The sequence below is a fragment of the Chanos chanos genome, chromosome 2, assembly GCF_902362185.1.
Source record: "Chanos chanos chromosome 2, fChaCha1.1, whole genome shotgun sequence".
NCBI lineage: Eukaryota > Metazoa > Chordata > Actinopteri > Gonorynchiformes > Chanidae > Chanos > Chanos chanos.
Window position 1 is genome coordinate 17,743,772 of NC_044496.1, and position 19,022 is coordinate 17,762,793.

The following is a 19,022-nucleotide window of genomic DNA, read 5'->3' on the forward strand; positions in this document are numbered from 1 at the left end:
CAAAAAACTGCTCTGCTTTAAGAATGAAAGATGAAACTAAATGGAGGAATCTCATTACTAGTCTTATACTTTGAGGAGGGTGGGGAAGCATTGAGAATACAAAAATGGAACTTCTATCATGCTATAATGCTGAGATTTTTCCGAGACAAAATTGCATTTCAAATACACATTTCAAATCCACGTGATAGAAATACACCTAATGTATTCTTACATAATTGCTTCATAGTTACTTGTTGTTAAAAGCAAAAGTAAACTAGATCACTTTGTGGTTACAGAGAGAGAACATTGCATTACACCCTGCAAACCACGACCACCATGTTTGTGGTTGGGTAATAATGAAAAGCCAATACAAACTATCACTCAGCAAAAAGCCAATAGAAACTGGACATTAGTCACTTAGCGAACTACCATAATTGTCAGTCAGTTAAGTTTATTTTCCCTTGCTTTGGTCTTTGCTCATTTTAAAACTTATTTCCAAATAATTCTTTTCTTTCATAATAAATTCTGACAGGTACTCTGAATTAGGTTCCTTAGCGATTCAATTCACTCCAGCTCAATAACTGAATAATCTCTCCATGTTTTCTTCATGTTTGTAAAACATATTTTGCGCAAATGAAATGCCTTAGTGTGACATACTGAGGTGATAAACTGTTTTCCTTACGATTACCAAGAAGATACTATTATCACCAAAATTTGCAAATCTGCATAGATGGTATCAGTTTTTAGGTTTGTTAGACACTCTGAGTAAGTTTCGTTGTTAATAAAGTAAACTGATTAATTTATTCTTATTTATTTGTTCTCACTGAGTTTGTTTGTTTGTTTGTAGTTAACTGTAAACAGCATGGTGGAATTCTTTAAGACTGGTAAAGGAGTTGATTTAGAGGTCATCACCTCAGCCACTCTCAGCAAACTGGAGGAGATCAAAGAGAAGACAGCCACTGGTAAATATCTGTGCCCACGCTCAGACTACTCAAACAGGAATATCACTTAGCTGTCTGCATCATCCTCACAGTTTTACTTTTTCCCAAAGGTTTGTCTCACATTATTGAAACGCGTAAGGTTCTGGATCTCCAAATCCATCTGAGGCCGTCCTACCTGCTGCTGCCCAAATCAGGTTTCTATGACAAGAAATCTGATCTGATGATAATTGACTTTGGTAGTTTACAGGTGAGGAGGCTAAAGCTGTTTTGGGAAATACATAGTGTTTGTACTGTCATCAGATAGAGGACAGGTGTGTGATATTTCTAATGCTGTGTGTGTATGTTACAGTTGAATAGTGTGGATCAGGGCAGCCATCAGCCAGTGTCGGCCAGCTTTTCCTCTCTGGAAGAGATCATGGACAGAGCATATGAGAGATATTCACTGGAGCTGCACAGAGTCCAAGTGCTCTACAGCAAATCAGGTAAAACAAATTGCATTCAGGATAACTACTACCTGAGTATATCACACGGCTTTAGGGAAGCCTACAACCTCAGTGTCTCCTTCAGCCTCAGCACAACTCATGACACTGGTCTGTCGTGCATTTATATTTACATGTATTTGTTAATGAGGTGCTCCTATGTAAAGTGGCACAGAAGGAGCATGCAGATAATCAGTTAAATAACTGATGTGTAGTTTCCTGCAAGTACAGTTTTTAGAAAGAAATTATTCTAATGCAAGCTTCACTGATATTTTAAATACATGATAGCGTATCATAATACAATGGTAAGATCAAGAGCTGGAATGAATCCCTTGAAAATGACAGTGTGTATTCATCAGTGTGTGTGTGTGCTCATTCTCAGGTGAGACATGGGAAAATGCCCGTTTGCAGGACTCCTCCATCCAGCACATTCTCCGCCCAATGGACGTAAATCTGCAGCTGGCCAAGTGTATGGTGGACAAAGATGCTCGCATGCCCAGGTCAGCACTTATACTCTCTGTCTGTTTCTCTCTGTCTCTGTCTCTCTCTCTCTCTCTCTCTCTCTCACTCACTCATGCTCCCTTTGCTCTCGAACACACACACACAAACATGCTCCATTGTTTATCAGGTTCAAAGTGTCAGGAGAGCTTCCGTTACTCCACGTGAAGATCTCGGATCAGAAGATCCATGGGGTACTGGACTTGGCTAACAGCATCCCACTCCCCCGTATGTCCTCCACACCACCTGCTACTCCCGCTGAGAAGGTCAGAGACCAGCACCTCCACTCACAATCCCAACACTGAAATGTAGTTATTTCCAATTATCTGCACACTTATGCAAGCTTAGTTCCAATATGACTAATTGGAGTCTCAAGTAGAGCAAGACAAAGCTGAAGGTTGACAGAGAGATCTCTGTGCTTCAGTCACCAAGTCTCCAGCTTGGAGCATAGCTCTAATGTTCTACACGTCTCTGCAGATTACACAATTCAGCTGACGCATTATGATCAATTAACATTACTGTCCGTTACATAAACTAGGTCTGTGCCGCATCACATTAGTCAAACCTCTGAGTCCGTTGCAGCAGTCACATCAAGGACATTTTTGAAGTACAAATTGGGAGCACCTGTCAGATAGTTTTACACTTTGTTTTAGGTGAATTATTTCACTTGTTCTGATTCATAATGTGTGAGAACATATTAAGACAACAGGTGATGTGTTTTGTCTCTTTCCTTTGTCTTTTCTCTGTGGCATTTTAATCCTCTTTGTCTGTTATCAGGTGCCAGCTAAGTCTTTATCTGACACCAGGCCAAGGGTGTTGAGCTTAGACGCATCAGCTCTGCTGGATGTCATGGAGACAGGTCAGAGACGTCATTTAGACTTTTCTCAGAGACTCCACTCTACTGTGTTTTTTCTCCCCCTCCTGTGAAGTAGTTCTGTGTTCCAGTGCTTGACTTTTATTGTCTATACCTCGGTACCTCTCTGTGTAGTCGGTTAAGCCGAGTCAGGTCGCACCCTGTACTAAATCATAGCCTTTATAATAGCTTGTTTATGTGTTTTTATGACGATCAGGACACTCTTTTCACAGAATCTGACGAGGACACAAGTGAGAGATCTTTGGATGATGATGGTCAGAAGTCAGCTTTAGAAGAGCTGACTGAAGTACACTTTAAGTTTGAAGTTAAAGCTGTAAGTTGCTCTATCTGCAAACACCTTCACTATCTACCTACCTCTTGCTACTTTGTGTCACAAGTCCACACGGAGGAAAAAATGTTCATACGTTCTCTGGAAACATATGTATGTATGTGGGTGTATGTAGGTGCTGTTGGAGCTGACGAGGGAGGTGGCTCAGGAGGACACTGTGCTGGCTCTCAGTGTGTCTCAGTTGGGGGCAGAGGGCAAGATGAGAACATACGACCTTTCCATCACATCCTACCTACGCAAGGTCAACCTGGACTACTGTGAGATCAGAGGTACTGTCTACCCGCAGCAAAGTTTTAGGCTAGGGGAGTAATAACACCAAGCATATCCAAACATATATAGCTCCCTCAGCTTAACATGTTGTCTAATAGTGTGAGAGAGATTTCAGAATTGGTTTGACTGTGAAGTGTCTGTGTGTTTGAGGAGCCCAAGGCCAGCCTCTGCACCTCATTAGCTCATCAGAAAAACATGGATCTGATCTCCTGAAAGTTGAATACATCAAAGTAAGTGCAAGACTTTAGCGTCTATTGCTAACAGTGATATGTGTATGTTTGTGTGGTTATATATATGTGTGCGTGTTTGTGTGTGGCTGTGTGTCTCTGTGTTGTGACTGATCCGTGTGCTGTATCCTGCAGGCTGATGTTGCTGGCCCAAGCTTCCAGACTCTGTTTGACAACACAGAGCAGACACTGAAGGTAGGCAGAAGCATTGCCATGGTAACAGGTCATGGATGCCCTTAACAATGCAACAATGTGACTCATTAATTTCCTAACTTTTTTTTTTTTTTACAATACCTGTGTCAACACAAATTTGGAACAGTATTATCCATATCCATCACAAGGACATAACGGATGTGATTGTTTTTGTTTTCAGGTTGAATTTTCCTCCCTGGATTTCCTGTTGCATACTAAAGCATTGCTGTCTACAATTAACTACCTGAACTCAGCCGTACCTCAGGAACTGACCACTGGCCGTGACAAAGAGACGAAGAAACAGGCCGAGAAGGCTCGGACAGGAAAGACAGGTAAACGCTGCTGCATAACCGTGTTAGAGAGAGCTTTACTGTCTCCATTTGGATTCAGTAAAATCCTCCCCAAACAATGGACATTTAATTGTAATTTCAATTCTAATTGCAAAATGATGAAAATTTGCTCATGAATGTTGTTTTCTTGTCTCTTGTTTTGTAGGGTTTTTCCTGGGTAATTAGCATAGCTTCCACACGGCTCTTTTTGCATTGCTCTTGACATGCAAACACAAAAGTTTGCTTGTGCATGTTAACGACTAGTGAATGTCATAGGTTCTCTGCTGAAAGTCCTGATTGGATGTGATAGTAACCATGACAACTTCCCTCTCAGTCTCTACTGGTTCCAGAGAGCCCAGTGTGGTGAACTTTAAGCTGTTTGCTATGCTGGAAGCGTTCAGAGTCACAGTCTGTGATGACAGGAGCAGCATCGCTGACATAAAGGTTCAAGGTACAGTTTAAATGTATGAGTTTAGCCCTGTCTTCATTCATGCTCTCCAGAACCTGTTTTACAGTCCTGCCTCCTGTTTCACAGGAATCGACGCATCTGTGGTGGTCCGGCCCAAAGAGACAGAGCTGTTTGCCAGGCTCAGAGACATTGTAGTCATTGATGTCGATCCCAGAACTATCCACAGAAAGGTGAAACTCTTTGTGGTTTGTCCTTATTGTGCACTGTTTTTGTTTGGCTCTGTTTTAACAGAATCTATCAGCCTTGCTGCTTTATTCGTTTATCAAAATGGAAATAACTGAATGACCTCCGGTATGAGTTGGTTAGACAGTGCTGGGCGTGCTGAATGGCTGTCGGGTAATTTTGTGTAAATGGTCTGTATGTCTGCGTGTAATCCCTCTAGGCGGTGTCAATAGTCGGGGAGGAGGTGTTCAGCTTTAAGATGAATCTTTATCCTGGGGCCACAGAAGGGGAGGGTTATTCAGACACCTCAAAAGTGGATGGGAAGGTGACACTGAGACTAGGGTGTATCCAGATCGTCTACCTTCACAAGTTCCTCATGTCACTGTTGGTGAGTGCCAAAGGCCATGCATATATATGCTTATAGGCAATATAATATGCACATACACTTGAGACCAGCACACTGATTCCTCACAAATATACACACGCGCGCACACACACACACACACAAACACACACACACACACACAGAAAGAAGAGAGATATTTTGTATACGTCTGACAATCTGCAATGCCTTTCTGCTGTTTTTCTGCTGTTCTCTACCCCTCCTTCTCTCTTTTATTTTCTTACTTGTGTCGTCTGAATATTTCTTCTTCTTTTCAGGACTCTTTTAGCTATCAGTACCCCTCTGCTGATGAGGTACAGGCCATGGCATGCAGCATTAAAACCCTTTTGCTTTGCAGCTTCACTCCCCAACATATTCACTGTCACAGACCCAGCTTTACTCAGTTTGCCTAACAATCGTTTACTGAAAATAAAACAGGTTTTATGCAAAGCAGTTTACTCTTTATTTGAAGTAGCATATAATGCCACCTTAATGTTGTGAAACTGTATTCTTACAATGTGTATTTTATTGTAAATCAGTCTTTAAGTCACTCTTTTCACTCCCGAACTCAACACGCCTGTCTCTAACGGGCTCTCACTTGTCGTATCGGCAAAGCAGCCTTTAACATTGATCTGCTGTGTTGCACTGATTTTAACTGCTCAGCTACAGTAAGAATGAGTGCTTATGTGGGATTTGAGTTGAACTACCTCAGTTAAAATCCCTTGTCTTCAGGGAAAGACACTCGCAGACGCCAAAGTCATCCTAACTGCTTTTTGAGTTTACATCAATAACAAAAAACCTACTGAGGGTTTAACCGTGTGCTTATTAACTGAAGATAACAATGACCTAGTATTTTGGAAATGACTTGCACTTTATCTCTTTGAAACCTTTAAAATAAGTGCTGGAGTTTCGCAGCCTTGTTTCCAGCCTTCAGGGTTTAGCTCAGAAGAGGCTTTCAGTGCAAACTAATGCACTTCTGTTGCTGTTGGCCAGTTTTTGCCATACACACCATGGCCTCTCCTGGTTATGTCATATCATATTCGGAGGTAAAACAGATATGATTTTGGGACTAGTTTTATATGCATTTGTCAGTAAGTCATGATGCATTTTCTCTAGGGCTTTAAAGTGCTCTCACTGCACTGGTGTTGATGGTTCTGTAGAAAAAGGCATTTTGTTGAATATGCAGAATTTGTTAAGTGGGTTGCCTTGATTGAACGATAATTGTAAATGCAGGTTTAGTGTTGTGCAGTTAATTGTTATTGAGTGGTCTTGAATGCATGTGTGTATGTTTGCCTATGAGGTAAATTGGATACACTGGAGACTTTGAATCTTGGAATGTTGGCATGAAATGAATGCTTTTCATGCATCTTTTGTAAACACCTCTCTTTACATGCTTAACTAAATTGCACCACAACTTCCATGATAAAGCAACCTTTTCTACACTTCTGCTTTTTGCTCTCCTCTCACTAAGAAAAAAGAATTTCAACACTCACAAATTTGCAACCTGATTGCAACTCTGTTGCAAATTTGGCTTTTGAATGGTGAGGACATTTTGCATGGGTATCTTCCCCTAACCCTACAGAAGATTCTCACACATTGATTCTGTCACCACACACTGCTCATAGGTCCTCATACAGCACTGCCCAAAGTCATGACTCACCAGCAGTCTCTATACTGGTCTCTCACTAACACGCCTCTGTTTCCTGTAGACATTCGTAGACAACTTCCAAACAGCAAAGGAGGCTCTGAGTGCAGCCACAGCACAGGCAGCTGAGAAGGCAGCCTCCAGTGTGAGGGACTTTGCCCAAAAAAGTTTCAGACTCTCCATGGACATCAGACTGAAGGCTCCACTCATCATCATCCCTCAGTCCTCTACATCCCATAATGCCTTTGTAGTGGATTTGGGTCTAATTACTGTGGGTAACAGCTTCTCCCTGCTTCCTGTGGAGGGCCAACCACTGCCCGTTGTGCTTGAGACCATGGAAATTAAACTCACGCAGCTCAAACTGTCCAGGTAGCCTAGTAGTGTCTAAAGGAAACTGGCTTTTGGATTTTACTATCTTTCTAAAAGAATCCCATTTCAAAGGCTTCAAGTCTCTCTCTTTCTCTCTGTCTCCCTCTCTCTCCATCTTGTTCCCTCAGGACAAATTTGAAGCATGATGTTTCTCAGCAAGATATTGAAATTCTGCAGCCCATCAATCTGGAGCTGTTGGTTGCACGTAACCTGGCTGCTTCATGGTTTAATAAGATTCCTGGCGTGGAAGTCAAAGGTTGTCTCAAGTCCATGAATGTAGGTATCTTACTTGCTATGCAAAATGTATCAGACTTACATTGAAGAAAACACATCTAATCAAATGTCTGGGTGTGGTAGATGGCTCTTGGTCAGGAGGACTTTGCTGTTCTGATGAAGATTCTAGTAGAGAACATTGGAGAAGACACCAGAACATCCACATCTGATGTGAAGAAACAAGCATCTGAAAGTAATTGCTAACTCATTGTCATCATCATTATCAGCATTTGCACATTCACAGCATGACAGGAGTCTTCCTTCCTTTTTATATCACAGACAAAGGAGAGCTGAGTGAAGAACTTGAAACACCATCCCTGGAGACAGGAAGTCAACCAGCAATTACTAATGGAGAGTTCAGTGAGAACACTGCTAATGTTCTGCTCAATTTTGAAATAAAGGAGGTATGCAGATTAAAGTATCTTGACATTCAATTGTGTTTACTGTATAGCAGTACTGTTGAATACTATTTTGCATAAGTTTGTTAACTGTCCTGGTGCCTGTGGTTTTGACTTCCTGTAGGTCATGCTACAACTGAAAAAACACAAGGATGGGAAAGAGTGCCCATTTTTGGTCTTGCAATTGGCTCAGCTTGGAATAAATACCAAAGTGCGCAAATATGACATGGTGGCCACTACATACATCAAAACCATCTCGATGAAATGTCTCGAGTTCTTGGGTGTGTGATCCTGTATGCTAGAGAATATTTAAGGTTATCATTTAAATACTGTTTATCCTTTTTCCAGTGAATTTATGGCAGTTTTTTTTTTCTTTTGTAGATTCAAACAGAGAACCGCTCAGTATCATCAGCTCCTCGGCAGAGTCAGGGGCAGAACTTTTAAAAGTGCAATACCTTAAGGTACACTCTTCTCTTCTCTTCTCTTCTCTTCTCTTCTCTTCTCTTCTCTTCTCTTCTCTTCTCTTCTCTTCTCTTCTCTTCTCTCTTCTCTTTGTTATCTTTCCCTCTTTTCCTCTCAACATATTTCTTTATGCCCCTCTATCATCTAGCAACTCATCTTTTAGCTCTAGCTACAGACTGATGAACTGTAATTTAAATGATACTATATGCAATTAGGACGCCGGTTGCATATATAGTTCTCACATATAAGCTGTTTGAAATAGACAGTCCTCTTGACCATCCAGTTACAGCCTGCCATGGCTATTGTTTGATGCTGTACAAATGTGAGAGTGTCAGTTATTAATTTTGCACATTACCTAAGGGAGTGTGAATGTTGAAGATATGTGTAATATATAACATTTTGGTTATTGTACTAGTTCCTTTTCTGTATTATCTTAAACTGGACCCATGTCATTTGTCCCCACAGGCTGACAGGAATGGGCCCAGCTTCTCTACTAGCTACAAGAATACTGAGCAGATGATCAGTGTAAGTTAATTGATGGTATTATTTTAGGCATTACTTATTAGGATTACAATGAAGACCAAGTTTATTAGAATCTGAAGAGTCTCTATGATGTCTTTACTCTCTTTGTCTTTCTGTGTGTCCTGCATTACTGTGAGTCAGTCTCTCCTCTGTATGCCCCCTGTTTCTCTCTCTTTATCTCTTTACCCTTTCTCTTTTTCTTTTAATGTATTTGTCAGTTGTATATGGTATTCTTTTCTTTCTATTTTGTGTGCGTGTGTTTGGGCCTGTGTAGGTGATGTTCTCCTCCCTAGACCTGATGCTGCACACTGAAGCTCTACTCTCTGCTATGAACTTCCTCTCTGCTGCTTTCTCATCCAGTAGCCTGCCCTCGCCAGACAAAGAGACCAAAAAGACAGAGGAAATGAAAACTACCTCAGCTAAATCATGTAAACATGCATACACACTGCACATGCGTTCACGCACACAAACACACACAACCACACATTCTTCCCGGTGAAAAACAATTAGAGCACTAAGGAATTAGGAACTATCTCATTAAAACCAAATACATCCACAAACAAATGAGACAAAATCGACCCAGCCAATCCCTATTATTATTGAACAAGCATAATTTCGATGAGATGCACAATAAATACTCACACAAAGAATGTCACACAAACACTGTGCCTCCCCGGCACACTCAGAGCATTGTGGCTGTATGTGTTCCAGCTGCCTTGAGTTCGCCATCTGACAGTGATGTCATTGATATGAAGATTGTCATGCAGCTGGGTGCCTTTAATGTGCTGCTGTGTGACCAGAGCTGTAACATCGCTGACACTAAGATCCAGGGTAAGAGCTGTTAAGATCATCCTCTCTCCCTCACCCTCCTAACAGTGCTGGGCAAACACAGATATTCTTTCTTTGTCTCACGTCCATTAGATATCAGATAGATGGATATTTTTGATATTGCAATATAATGACATTGCTGAAATGTCAACTTAATTCACACTTTTTCTCTTTCCTTCAGGACTCCGTGGCTCTCTCTTGGTACAAGGGACCCAAACACATATGTCTGCCAGTCTAAGGGACTTCATTGTCATTAATGTCGATGACAAAACCATCCACAAGAAGGTAATTTAGGCCTGCCAGCATTCATGAATGCATTGCATATACAGATTATAGGTTTACTGTTTTGATTGTGTGTGTGTGTGCGCGTGTGTGTGCGTGCGTGTGTGTGCACACTCGCGCACTATGTGATTGTGTGTGTGTGTGTGTGTGTGTCCATGCATTTGTGTATGTTTACACATGTGTGTGTCTGTCTTTAGGCCATCTCAATTGTGGGAGATGAAGTGTTCAGTTTTAACATGAGCTTAACACCCAAAGCCACAGAGGGAGCGGGATACACAGATACCTCAAAGGTGGATGGCAAGGTCAAACTTAATGTAGGCTGCATCCAAGTGGTCTACCTTCATAAGTTTGTCATGTCGCTGCTGGTGAGTGTCAAACACACACACACACACACACACACACACACACACACACACTCACTCATATATACACACATTAACCTCTGTGTCTGTGCCCTAACCAGAATTTCAGTAACAACTTCCAAACAGCAAAGGAGGCTCTGAGTGCAGCCACAGCACAGGCAGCTGAGAAGGCAGCCTCCAGCGTGAGGGACTTTGCCCAAAAAAGTTTCAGACTCTCCATGGACATCAAACTGAAGGCTCCACTCATCATTATCCCTCAGTCCTCTACATCCCACAGTGCCCTGGAGGTTGATCTTGGACTTATCACCGTTAGCAACAACTTCTCCCTGCTTCCTGTGAAAGATCGCCCACTACCTGTCATCATAGACAACATGGATGTGGATCTCTCTCAACTCAAGCTGTCCAGGTACTGTTTCTCTGTGTTGTTCAAACTGCTATAACTTTCCTTGTGCACAGCCTCTGAATTGCACTTGATGATTCACTATGAATCGCATTCATAGCCAACATTTTTTCCCCCTATTTCAGGAAAGCCTCACTTTGGTTGTTCCCTGTTTAATCTTTTACAGAATCCATGTGGGAAAAGATCAGCCAAGCACAGAGCTGTTGGAGACTGTCAATTTTGTCCTGTCCATCAAACGCAATCTTGCTGCTTCTTGGTATCAGAAAATGGCTTCGGTGGAGATAGAGGGGGACCTGAAGCCCATGAAGGTTAGTGTCCAGTTTCCAGACACATTAATAAATCTCTTTCCCAGACCAGCGCAATCCACAGAACGTAATTAGCATTAAGCTCTTTTGTATGGGCTGAGAATGAGAGTAGCCAAGTCACTGAGCTTTGTTGTAATGGAGCAATATCTTATATACTTAGAGTCTGCAAAAAACGACCTCTTGACCTGTGTGGTAACAGACATTATGCTCACAGAAGTCATGGTGATAAAAATTGAACTGTGTGGTTTAGGTGGCTCTGAGTCAGGCTGACCTCGGAGTGCTACTGAGTATTCTCATGGAGAACATCGGAGAGGCCAGCAGCATCCAGACTGATCCACAAAGCAGTCCAGAAAATCCCCTCAAACAGGACAGCGCATCTTTCAAAAGTCACACACAGACTGGTGAGTTATATGTAAAAAAGAGAGTTAGCTAGAAGTGGAACATGGCCCTTTTATACCCTACTTTTATATAAATTTCATACATGACATTATTCTGCTGCTGTTTTAAGTAGTAAATATTGTGTGTGTGTGTGTGTGTGTGTGTGTGTGTGTGTGTGTGTTGCTGTCTGTCTCTCTTCCCTCTGTAGTGTCTACGAGCAGTGTGGAAAAGCGAGGGAATGGTGCAACAGAGGAAGTGGAGCCACTGGAGACTGTCAAGTTCAGCTTTAACGTGGAGTCTCTGAGCTTGGTGCTCTACAGTAATGATCTCACACAGGTGGGTGTGGTTGTAACAGTCTCATGCTGTGCACAGTCTGGAGAGCTCTTGCACACAGACAGCCCTCTAATACTTGTTTCCTTTGGTAAAATGTAACATTAATTCGGATGTTTTCACTTTCTCTCTCTGTCCCTCCTTGTCTCTCTGTAGACTGCTGCCAGCCTTCATGATGAAAATCTGTGCCTGGGAGAATTCAAGCTCCACAGGATGAAAGCCTCTGGAAAGATTTTAAATAACGACAGTCTGGAGGTCTCCACCATACTGACTACCTGCACTTTACATGACAGGAGAAGCGCTATAAAATTGGTCACCACCAGGTAACAGAAACCTACATACACACGCATGCACGCACGCACACACACACACACACACACACACACGCACGCCTATGCATACAAATACCTGCCCACATATGAACAGATTTATGTCACTACAATAGGAAACATGTTCATTTGTTGTCTATTCTTGTGGAGAATGATTCCTCCTGTGATTGGTCCTCAGGATGTTGGGGAAACGTGATGAGGAGAGCACTGAGGCCATGATTGATGTGACCTACACCCAGAACAAGAGCGGACGATCAGTGGTCGCTGTGCTACAGAAGCTCTATCTGTGTGCCAGCGTGGAGTTCCTCATGGCTGTGGCTGATTTGTTCATTCAAGCCCTGCCTCAAGCCCCACCCACTCAATCTGACAAGACCAATCAGCTCCCACTGAAACAGATCTCAGAGACAAAAAGCCATGCCGAATCTCGAGCAGGTGTGATCAGATGAAAACATCATTACAGCAGTGTTTTTGACAAAAGAACAGCCACTCATGTTACATGTGAACTGACTTTGGTCAAATAGTCTAGACGCTGACCCTTTTTGAGCAACCGTGGACTTTTAATTTGAGGATGTTGTTCTTTACTTTCTGTTGATAAATTTGTATTTATGTTTTGTCATCCTCAGCCTCGGGGGAGAAGATTAAGTTACGGGCGGTGGTGGTGGACCCAGAGGTGGTGTTTGTGGCAAACCTACTGAAGGAAAACGCACCCGCATTGGTGGCCTCATTTCAGTGTGATTTCAGCTTGGAGCTCGATGAAGCTGGTCAGACCATGAAGACCAACATGAGAGACCTCAAAGTGCTCGCCTGCCCCTTCATCAGGAACAAGGAGCAGAAGGCCGTCACCACCGTATGAAAATCTGTCTTGCTCTCTTAACAATCAGAATTCTGACAAAACATCATTTTCACCAGCTTTGAAAGAGTAGGACGATATACTATGTGTTCTACGTTGTATTATTTAAAATAGGAGACTATTAAACCAGGGGACTACGTTGTTAAGATCTTTACCGCACTATAATAAGCAGTAATTATACATTCTGTTCCTACAGGTGCTGCGACCATGTTCTGTTCTGCTGGAAACCAAAATGCCGGCCAACTCCCCTCTGACTGGCTCAGTGACCGTAGAGGAGGTCATTGTGAAAGTGAGTGTCCTCTCTCCAAATCAGAGCCCTAAAAGGACACATGGCAGTCACTGCTTTGATTTCTTGAGTTTTGGAACAAATTCTCACTCCTTCTCTCCTTCTCTTCTCTTTCTCTCTAACTTCAGATATCCCCTGTCATCCTCAACACCGTAAAGACCATCACAGAGGCCATGACACCTAAGCCCAAAGATGAAGAGTCAAAGCAGAAGCCAGAAGACCTGAGCAAACTCTGGGAGGTGATGAACATCTACTCCTGTAACTACTGGTTCCTGGGGGTTGAGTCAGCCACAGAGGTGACGGAGAACTTCCGGGTGGTGGATGGCAGTAAGGAGGGTGAAAACTTTAAGGTGGAGGTGAAGGTGGTGCAGGTGACACTGGAGTCAGGTCTTGGCCACCGCACCGTTCCGTTGCTCCTTGCCGAATCTTCGTTGTCCTGCAGTGCCAGGAACTGGTCATCACTGCTGAACATGTCTGCTGACATCACCCTGGAGGTGAGAGCTCAGTGGATTCATTCATTTAGACATCAGTGTAGCATTCTTATAGCTGACGCCATATATTATTAGACAAGAGGACATGTTATGTGTATGTTTAGGACTGAAATGTTCATATGTAACGTAATGAGCATATATGCAGATATACACACATCTTTTTTTTAACATTATATTTATATGTGCTGCTAAATCCCATGCATTTCCGAGGAGTATAAAGTGTGTATTGTAATAAGAAAGTTTATTTGTTCGTATTAGCGTATGCATTTTCAGAGTGAATGCTGTGTTTCAGGTGAATTACTTTAATGAGACACATGCTGTGTGGGAGCCACTCCTGGAGAGAGTAGACAACGGGAAACGTAGGTGGAACCTCACGTTCGAGGTAAAAAAAAAAAAAAAATCTCTCATTCAAGGTCCGTTAGGCAATGTCTGTTTAAGTATTATGGTCCAACAAGATTTCCTGCCTGTGTATACATAATGTTGGTCCTGCAGTCTGACTCTTGTCTCTCAATGTTTGACCTGTGTGTGCAGATGAAGAATAATCCAGTTCGGGAGAAGAGCCCTGTTCCTGGAGATGACTTCATCATGCTCCCTGATCCTCGCACAGCTATCAACATCTGTTCTAAAGACACCATGAACATCACCGTCTCCAAATGTGGCCTAAATGTCTTCAACAACCTCGCCAAGGTACACACAGCTTTAAGCAATATGTTTCATAGTTTATATATAGTGGAGTGTCTGAACATCATGAAACACAGTCTGTGATTTAGATTTACATGCGAATGTACCAGGTTTAATTTTTATATTTTGATTAGCATGTAACAGCAAAACGCCAGTTGACATATTTTAGATGAAAACTTGTTTGAGTTGTGAGTTTTATAACTGTTAAGAGATTTATTTTGAGTGCGGTTAAATCCCTTTCTCCTTGGCAGGCTTTCTCAGAGGGAACGGCCTCTACATTTGACTACTCTCTGAAGGAGAAAGCTCCATTCACCATCCGAAACGCGCTGGGAATACCCCTCATAGTACAGCATAGTGCCAATCTGCGGGTGGTTGACTCATCTACACGTGGTAAACTGCATGAAGTGGGTGTGGATCAGAGCGTGGATCTAGAATATTCTGTGTTTGAACCATCGACACGAGGAAGACTTTCTGCCCTGCAGAGACAGGAAAGCTGTTTGTTCAACCTCAGCATAGGTCAGTATTTTCACTTAACTGCTGTTGAATACTCTGTATGGGCTATTAGTTAATTATTACTGTAACTGATTAATTATTTTGCAATCAGCTTATGATAATTGTTTGTATTATTTAAATAGATAATTGGAATGTGTAGACTGAAATGTCTCTGTGCTGTGTGTCTGCAGTGCCTTCAGGTTACAGTGAGATCTCTAACATCCCTCTGGATAAGCCTGGTCGCAGACTCTATAACGTTCGTGGCCCAATGCTGCAAGAGGCTGTATCTGTGCTGCTGCAAACTGATGCCACAGAGGGCAACAAAGTCATCACAGTGCGGTCTCCGCTACAGGTCAGACAGTCAAACCATTTCGGTTACCATTCATTTACATATAGATGATATCCTCTTTTAACCCTATAAATTCCCTCTAAACTGCTCCTCTCTCAACTAAAAATCAAACACTCATTTCCCACTCATTTGTTTTAGATAAAAAATCACTTTTCGGTGCCTTTTGCCATTCTGAAGTATTGCTCAGAATTCGGTGGTCTGGTCAATGTGGGCACGGCAGAGCCAGAGAAGGAGTCCCATGTAGCCCTGGACTCATACAGGTGAGTAGAGAGAGAAGAAATCAGTTTGAGTATTACGCTTTAGCTTTCCAGAGGTCTGTAGTGAATCATATACTATGAGAGGTCAAAGGGCTGTTGTGAATTCATAATGGCAGAATGCGGCGTCATAGAGAGATGTACAGGTGTCTCATTATCCCATTATTATCGGAGGTTCTTTTGCCTATACCAGTACTTTGAATTACATCATCTGGTTCAAACTGATAACATATTTTATTGGCAGTACGGAGTGTATGACAATGTCTCGGTGTGTATTATCTTGTAGGTGTCAGTTGTTCTTGCTGCCTGTGGGTCATCTCGAAGGACAATATCAGGAATCATCCACATGCATTTCGTGGAAGGAGCAGGTGCATGTGAGTTCAGAGATCCAGTCGGTCCTGCGATGTCCAGCCACTGACAGCAGCTTCCTGCCCCTCGTGGTCAACACGGTGGCTGTGCCTGACGACCTACGTCACATCTCCAACCACGGCGAGGAGGACTGGGACCCTGCTTATGTGATCCACCTGTACCCTGTTGTCACCCTCCGGAACCTTCTGCCATACTCCATACGCTACCTGCTGGAGGTAACTCGTGACAACTAAATGCCACTTTACCAGGACCAAAATGCCATCTCTATCCTGTACCTTAGTTCTAGTCCCAAAAGCATTCTCTGTAAAGTACCATTGTTCTACTTACACAATGAACCTGAGCTGGTGTGTCTGGTGTGTCTCCTGCAGGGCTCTCCAGAGTTCCACCATGTGTCAGAGGGCAGCACCTCAGATGTGCTGAATGCTCGTATAGGCGGTGAGATCATGGAGATGGTCCTAGTGAAGTATCAGGGGCGGAACTGGAACAGTCACGTGAGGATCCTTGCAGACCTGCCTGAGTTCTTCCCTGTCTGTTTCACCAGCGACACCAGTGAGAAACTCACTGTTGACGTGAGCATTCATGTGTCTCGTACGGGAGGCAGGCTGGTCCTCTCTGTCTTCAGCCCGTACTGGATAATCAACAAAACCTCCCGCATCCTGCAGTACCGTGCTGAAGACATTTCCGTCAAACATCCGTCTGACTTCAGAGACGTCGTTCTGTTCTCGTTTAAAAAGAAGAACATCTTTAGCAAGAACAAGGTATTTGAGATTTAAGTTTCTTCATCTGTGTGTCTCTTCCTTGCACTGCAGAGGTTGTGTTGGTTTTAATGAAGGATTATTGTGACAACAATTGTAATGTAAATTCCATCATGAAGACAAAACTCCAACATAGGGGGATGAGTAGAGACAGACCAGAGAGAACATCCCCACATGGATCCATCAATATCATGTTTAACTAAACTTTGAGATAAACTGTGTTTTAAAATGTTAATATGAGCACACATTATTTTACCTTGAGCAGTGTGTGAATGTTAAATGTTCTTCCCATTCAGCTGCAGCTGTCTGTGTCTACAAGTGCATGGTCAGATGGCTTCTCCCTGGACACAGTGGGCAGTTACGGATGTGTCCGCTGCCCTGACAAAAGCATGGATTACCTGGTGAGTCTGGTGCCTGAAGCATGACAACAGTTTTGCTGAGTTGGGGTTGAGCCATGTGTGCATCCTCAACTCTCTCTCTCTCTGTCTCTGTCTCTGGTTGTAGGTGGGAGTCAGTATCCAGATGAGCAGTTTTAACCTGACACGAATTGTTACTATGAGTCCCTTCTACACACTGGTGAATAAATCTTCATTTGAGCTTGAAGTTGGTGAGGTTCAGAACACAGGAGGTGGTGTTTGTGACAAGTGGCACTACATCTCCTCCACAGAGGTAACTCACAACCTATAGCACACTCATTTGTGATGTTTCTTTATTGAACTACCTTAAAGTGGTCAAGGTGAAACCGCTCTTACGTTAAACATAAGTCTTTTAAAGGAAATTGTAACCCACGTTTGGAAAAAAAAAAAGTCCAGCATATGCTTTACCCAAAATGCTACTTTGGATTTGCTCATATTTAACATTTTTTACAGTGTTTGCCTCTGTGGCCAGAGTCCAGTACAGGGAGCCTGTGTGTGCGAATAGTTGGCTCGGACACTGCCTCCAAATCCTTCCACTTCAACAAACAGGATAATGGAACCCTATTGGTCATGAACCCGGTGGGTGTGGCCTCCTGTGGCATAAGTTAAACACACTTAAAATACTGGACTGCATACTTAAATACTGGACTAGTGCCACACTGACTGTGCTGAGGACACTTAACCACAAGCGTCTTTCTGTACGACAGTATTGTAATTTACGTCCTTGTTTTTGTTCCTCTCAGTATGGTGGGATTATTGTGGATGTGAATATCTCTGACCACTCCACGGTCATCAGTTTCACTGATTATTACGATGGAGCAGCTCCTGCTCTTTTGGTTAACCACACTCCCTGGGTCAATGTCCAGTTTCAACAAAGGTCAGTCATTTTTCACTACCCAAAAGGAAACAAGTCTCACACTGCTTAATATAAACTCCCATCTTCTCAGAGTTCGATTATGCTGCTGGCCATTGGAAAGATGTGCACCATGCCAGAAATCTCCTCTGATAGTTATACTGAGGAGTGCGTCAATGTCCAGTATGTCTGAGATGTCTGAGATATGTGTTTTTGATGCCTTGGTCCCTCTGCACTCTGGTCTTACTCTATTCTGCATATGTGCGTGTCTGCATGTCTGTGTGCCTGTGTGTCTGTGCTCCTGTGTGTCTGCGCATCTGCATGTCTGTGTGTCTGCGTACAGTGGTAGTGCGGCATCACACGAGCTGAAGCCTGGGGAGGCACAGCACTTTGCATGGGACAGCCCTGCTGGGGTCAGGAAACTCTGCTGGAGCTGCCGGGGTCACACTGGAGAACTGGACCTGGTCAAGGTCAGGCGCAAATCTAATACTGCGTTTCCCAGCGGTTTTGGACCGCTCTATTCTAAAAGGTATCTTGAGTCATGCATTCTGTCATGCATGTGCTGTAATGATGTGGACTGTGTCATGTTCTCTTATTTAGGACGACTGTGGGCAGTTTCCGTATGATGACCTGGCTCAGGTGCACTGGGTTTCTTTTCTTGACGGTCGCCAGCGTGTTCTTCTGTTCACTGAGGATGTAGCCGTGGTTTCAAAGGCACGACAGGCAGAAGAACTGGAACAGTTTGAACAGGAAGTGAATATTTCACTGCAGAACCTTGGGCTTTCTCTCATCAACAATGACAACAGACAGGAAATAGCCTATGTCGGCATCACGAGGTAAACGCTCACGGATGCACGTCCACATTTGATCGTGCTTTTCTTTCTCTGAAGTAGGAACACAGTTTTCAGCTGGTATTTGTCCCAAGACCTATATATAATTATAGGTCACATTACAGACTGCTAGTTATGGATGATTTAAAGATCTGTGAATGATTATGATTTGGTACAACCAATGCCAATGAGTTACTCTGCTCCATACAGCTCTGGAGTTGTTTGGGAGATGAGGCCAAAGAACCGATGGAAGTCTTTTAATCGTAAGAACATCACCCTGCTAGAAAAAGCCTATCAGAGCTACGTTACAGGCAAAAGTGAACCAGGCTGGGTCCACATAGAGGGCAACCTGGAGGTGAGGATCACAGAGAACTGATTATATC

The 19,022-nt window shown here is 43.0% G+C and overlaps 1 protein-coding gene across 1 annotated transcript in view; it reads left to right on the plus strand.

Moving 5' to 3' along the window:
• Positions 1-19,022, plus strand: part of vps13c (vacuolar protein sorting 13 homolog C) — a 43,470-nt gene that overhangs the window by 14,603 nt on the left and 9,845 nt on the right. The window contains exons 19-66 of the mRNA XM_030766857.1: positions 827-941; positions 1,031-1,167; positions 1,270-1,402; positions 1,782-1,899; positions 2,028-2,163; positions 2,675-2,756; positions 2,984-3,084; positions 3,215-3,368; positions 3,520-3,599; positions 3,732-3,791; positions 3,970-4,120; positions 4,452-4,568; positions 4,653-4,756; positions 4,969-5,136; positions 6,840-7,144; positions 7,273-7,420; positions 7,502-7,610; positions 7,697-7,821; positions 7,940-8,096; positions 8,197-8,276; positions 8,743-8,802; positions 9,074-9,227; positions 9,511-9,630; positions 9,809-9,912; positions 10,107-10,274; positions 10,373-10,677; positions 10,838-10,979; positions 11,227-11,377; positions 11,563-11,690; positions 11,841-12,007; positions 12,192-12,445; positions 12,637-12,860; positions 13,060-13,152; positions 13,278-13,643; positions 13,933-14,022; positions 14,172-14,327; positions 14,573-14,837; positions 15,005-15,165; positions 15,301-15,422; positions 15,703-16,000; positions 16,154-16,543; positions 16,837-16,941; positions 17,045-17,209; positions 17,410-17,535; positions 17,700-17,833; positions 18,153-18,279; positions 18,410-18,645; positions 18,850-18,994. Of these exons, the coding sequence (XP_030622717.1) occupies positions 827-941; positions 1,031-1,167; positions 1,270-1,402; positions 1,782-1,899; positions 2,028-2,163; positions 2,675-2,756; positions 2,984-3,084; positions 3,215-3,368; positions 3,520-3,599; positions 3,732-3,791; positions 3,970-4,120; positions 4,452-4,568; positions 4,653-4,756; positions 4,969-5,136; positions 6,840-7,144; positions 7,273-7,420; positions 7,502-7,610; positions 7,697-7,821; positions 7,940-8,096; positions 8,197-8,276; positions 8,743-8,802; positions 9,074-9,227; positions 9,511-9,630; positions 9,809-9,912; positions 10,107-10,274; positions 10,373-10,677; positions 10,838-10,979; positions 11,227-11,377; positions 11,563-11,690; positions 11,841-12,007; positions 12,192-12,445; positions 12,637-12,860; positions 13,060-13,152; positions 13,278-13,643; positions 13,933-14,022; positions 14,172-14,327; positions 14,573-14,837; positions 15,005-15,165; positions 15,301-15,422; positions 15,703-16,000; positions 16,154-16,543; positions 16,837-16,941; positions 17,045-17,209; positions 17,410-17,535; positions 17,700-17,833; positions 18,153-18,279; positions 18,410-18,645; positions 18,850-18,994 (7,536 nt within the window). The remainder of the gene's footprint in view (positions 1-826; positions 942-1,030; positions 1,168-1,269; positions 1,403-1,781; positions 1,900-2,027; positions 2,164-2,674; positions 2,757-2,983; positions 3,085-3,214; positions 3,369-3,519; positions 3,600-3,731; positions 3,792-3,969; positions 4,121-4,451; positions 4,569-4,652; positions 4,757-4,968; positions 5,137-6,839; positions 7,145-7,272; positions 7,421-7,501; positions 7,611-7,696; positions 7,822-7,939; positions 8,097-8,196; positions 8,277-8,742; positions 8,803-9,073; positions 9,228-9,510; positions 9,631-9,808; positions 9,913-10,106; positions 10,275-10,372; positions 10,678-10,837; positions 10,980-11,226; positions 11,378-11,562; positions 11,691-11,840; positions 12,008-12,191; positions 12,446-12,636; positions 12,861-13,059; positions 13,153-13,277; positions 13,644-13,932; positions 14,023-14,171; positions 14,328-14,572; positions 14,838-15,004; positions 15,166-15,300; positions 15,423-15,702; positions 16,001-16,153; positions 16,544-16,836; positions 16,942-17,044; positions 17,210-17,409; positions 17,536-17,699; positions 17,834-18,152; positions 18,280-18,409; positions 18,646-18,849; positions 18,995-19,022) is intronic.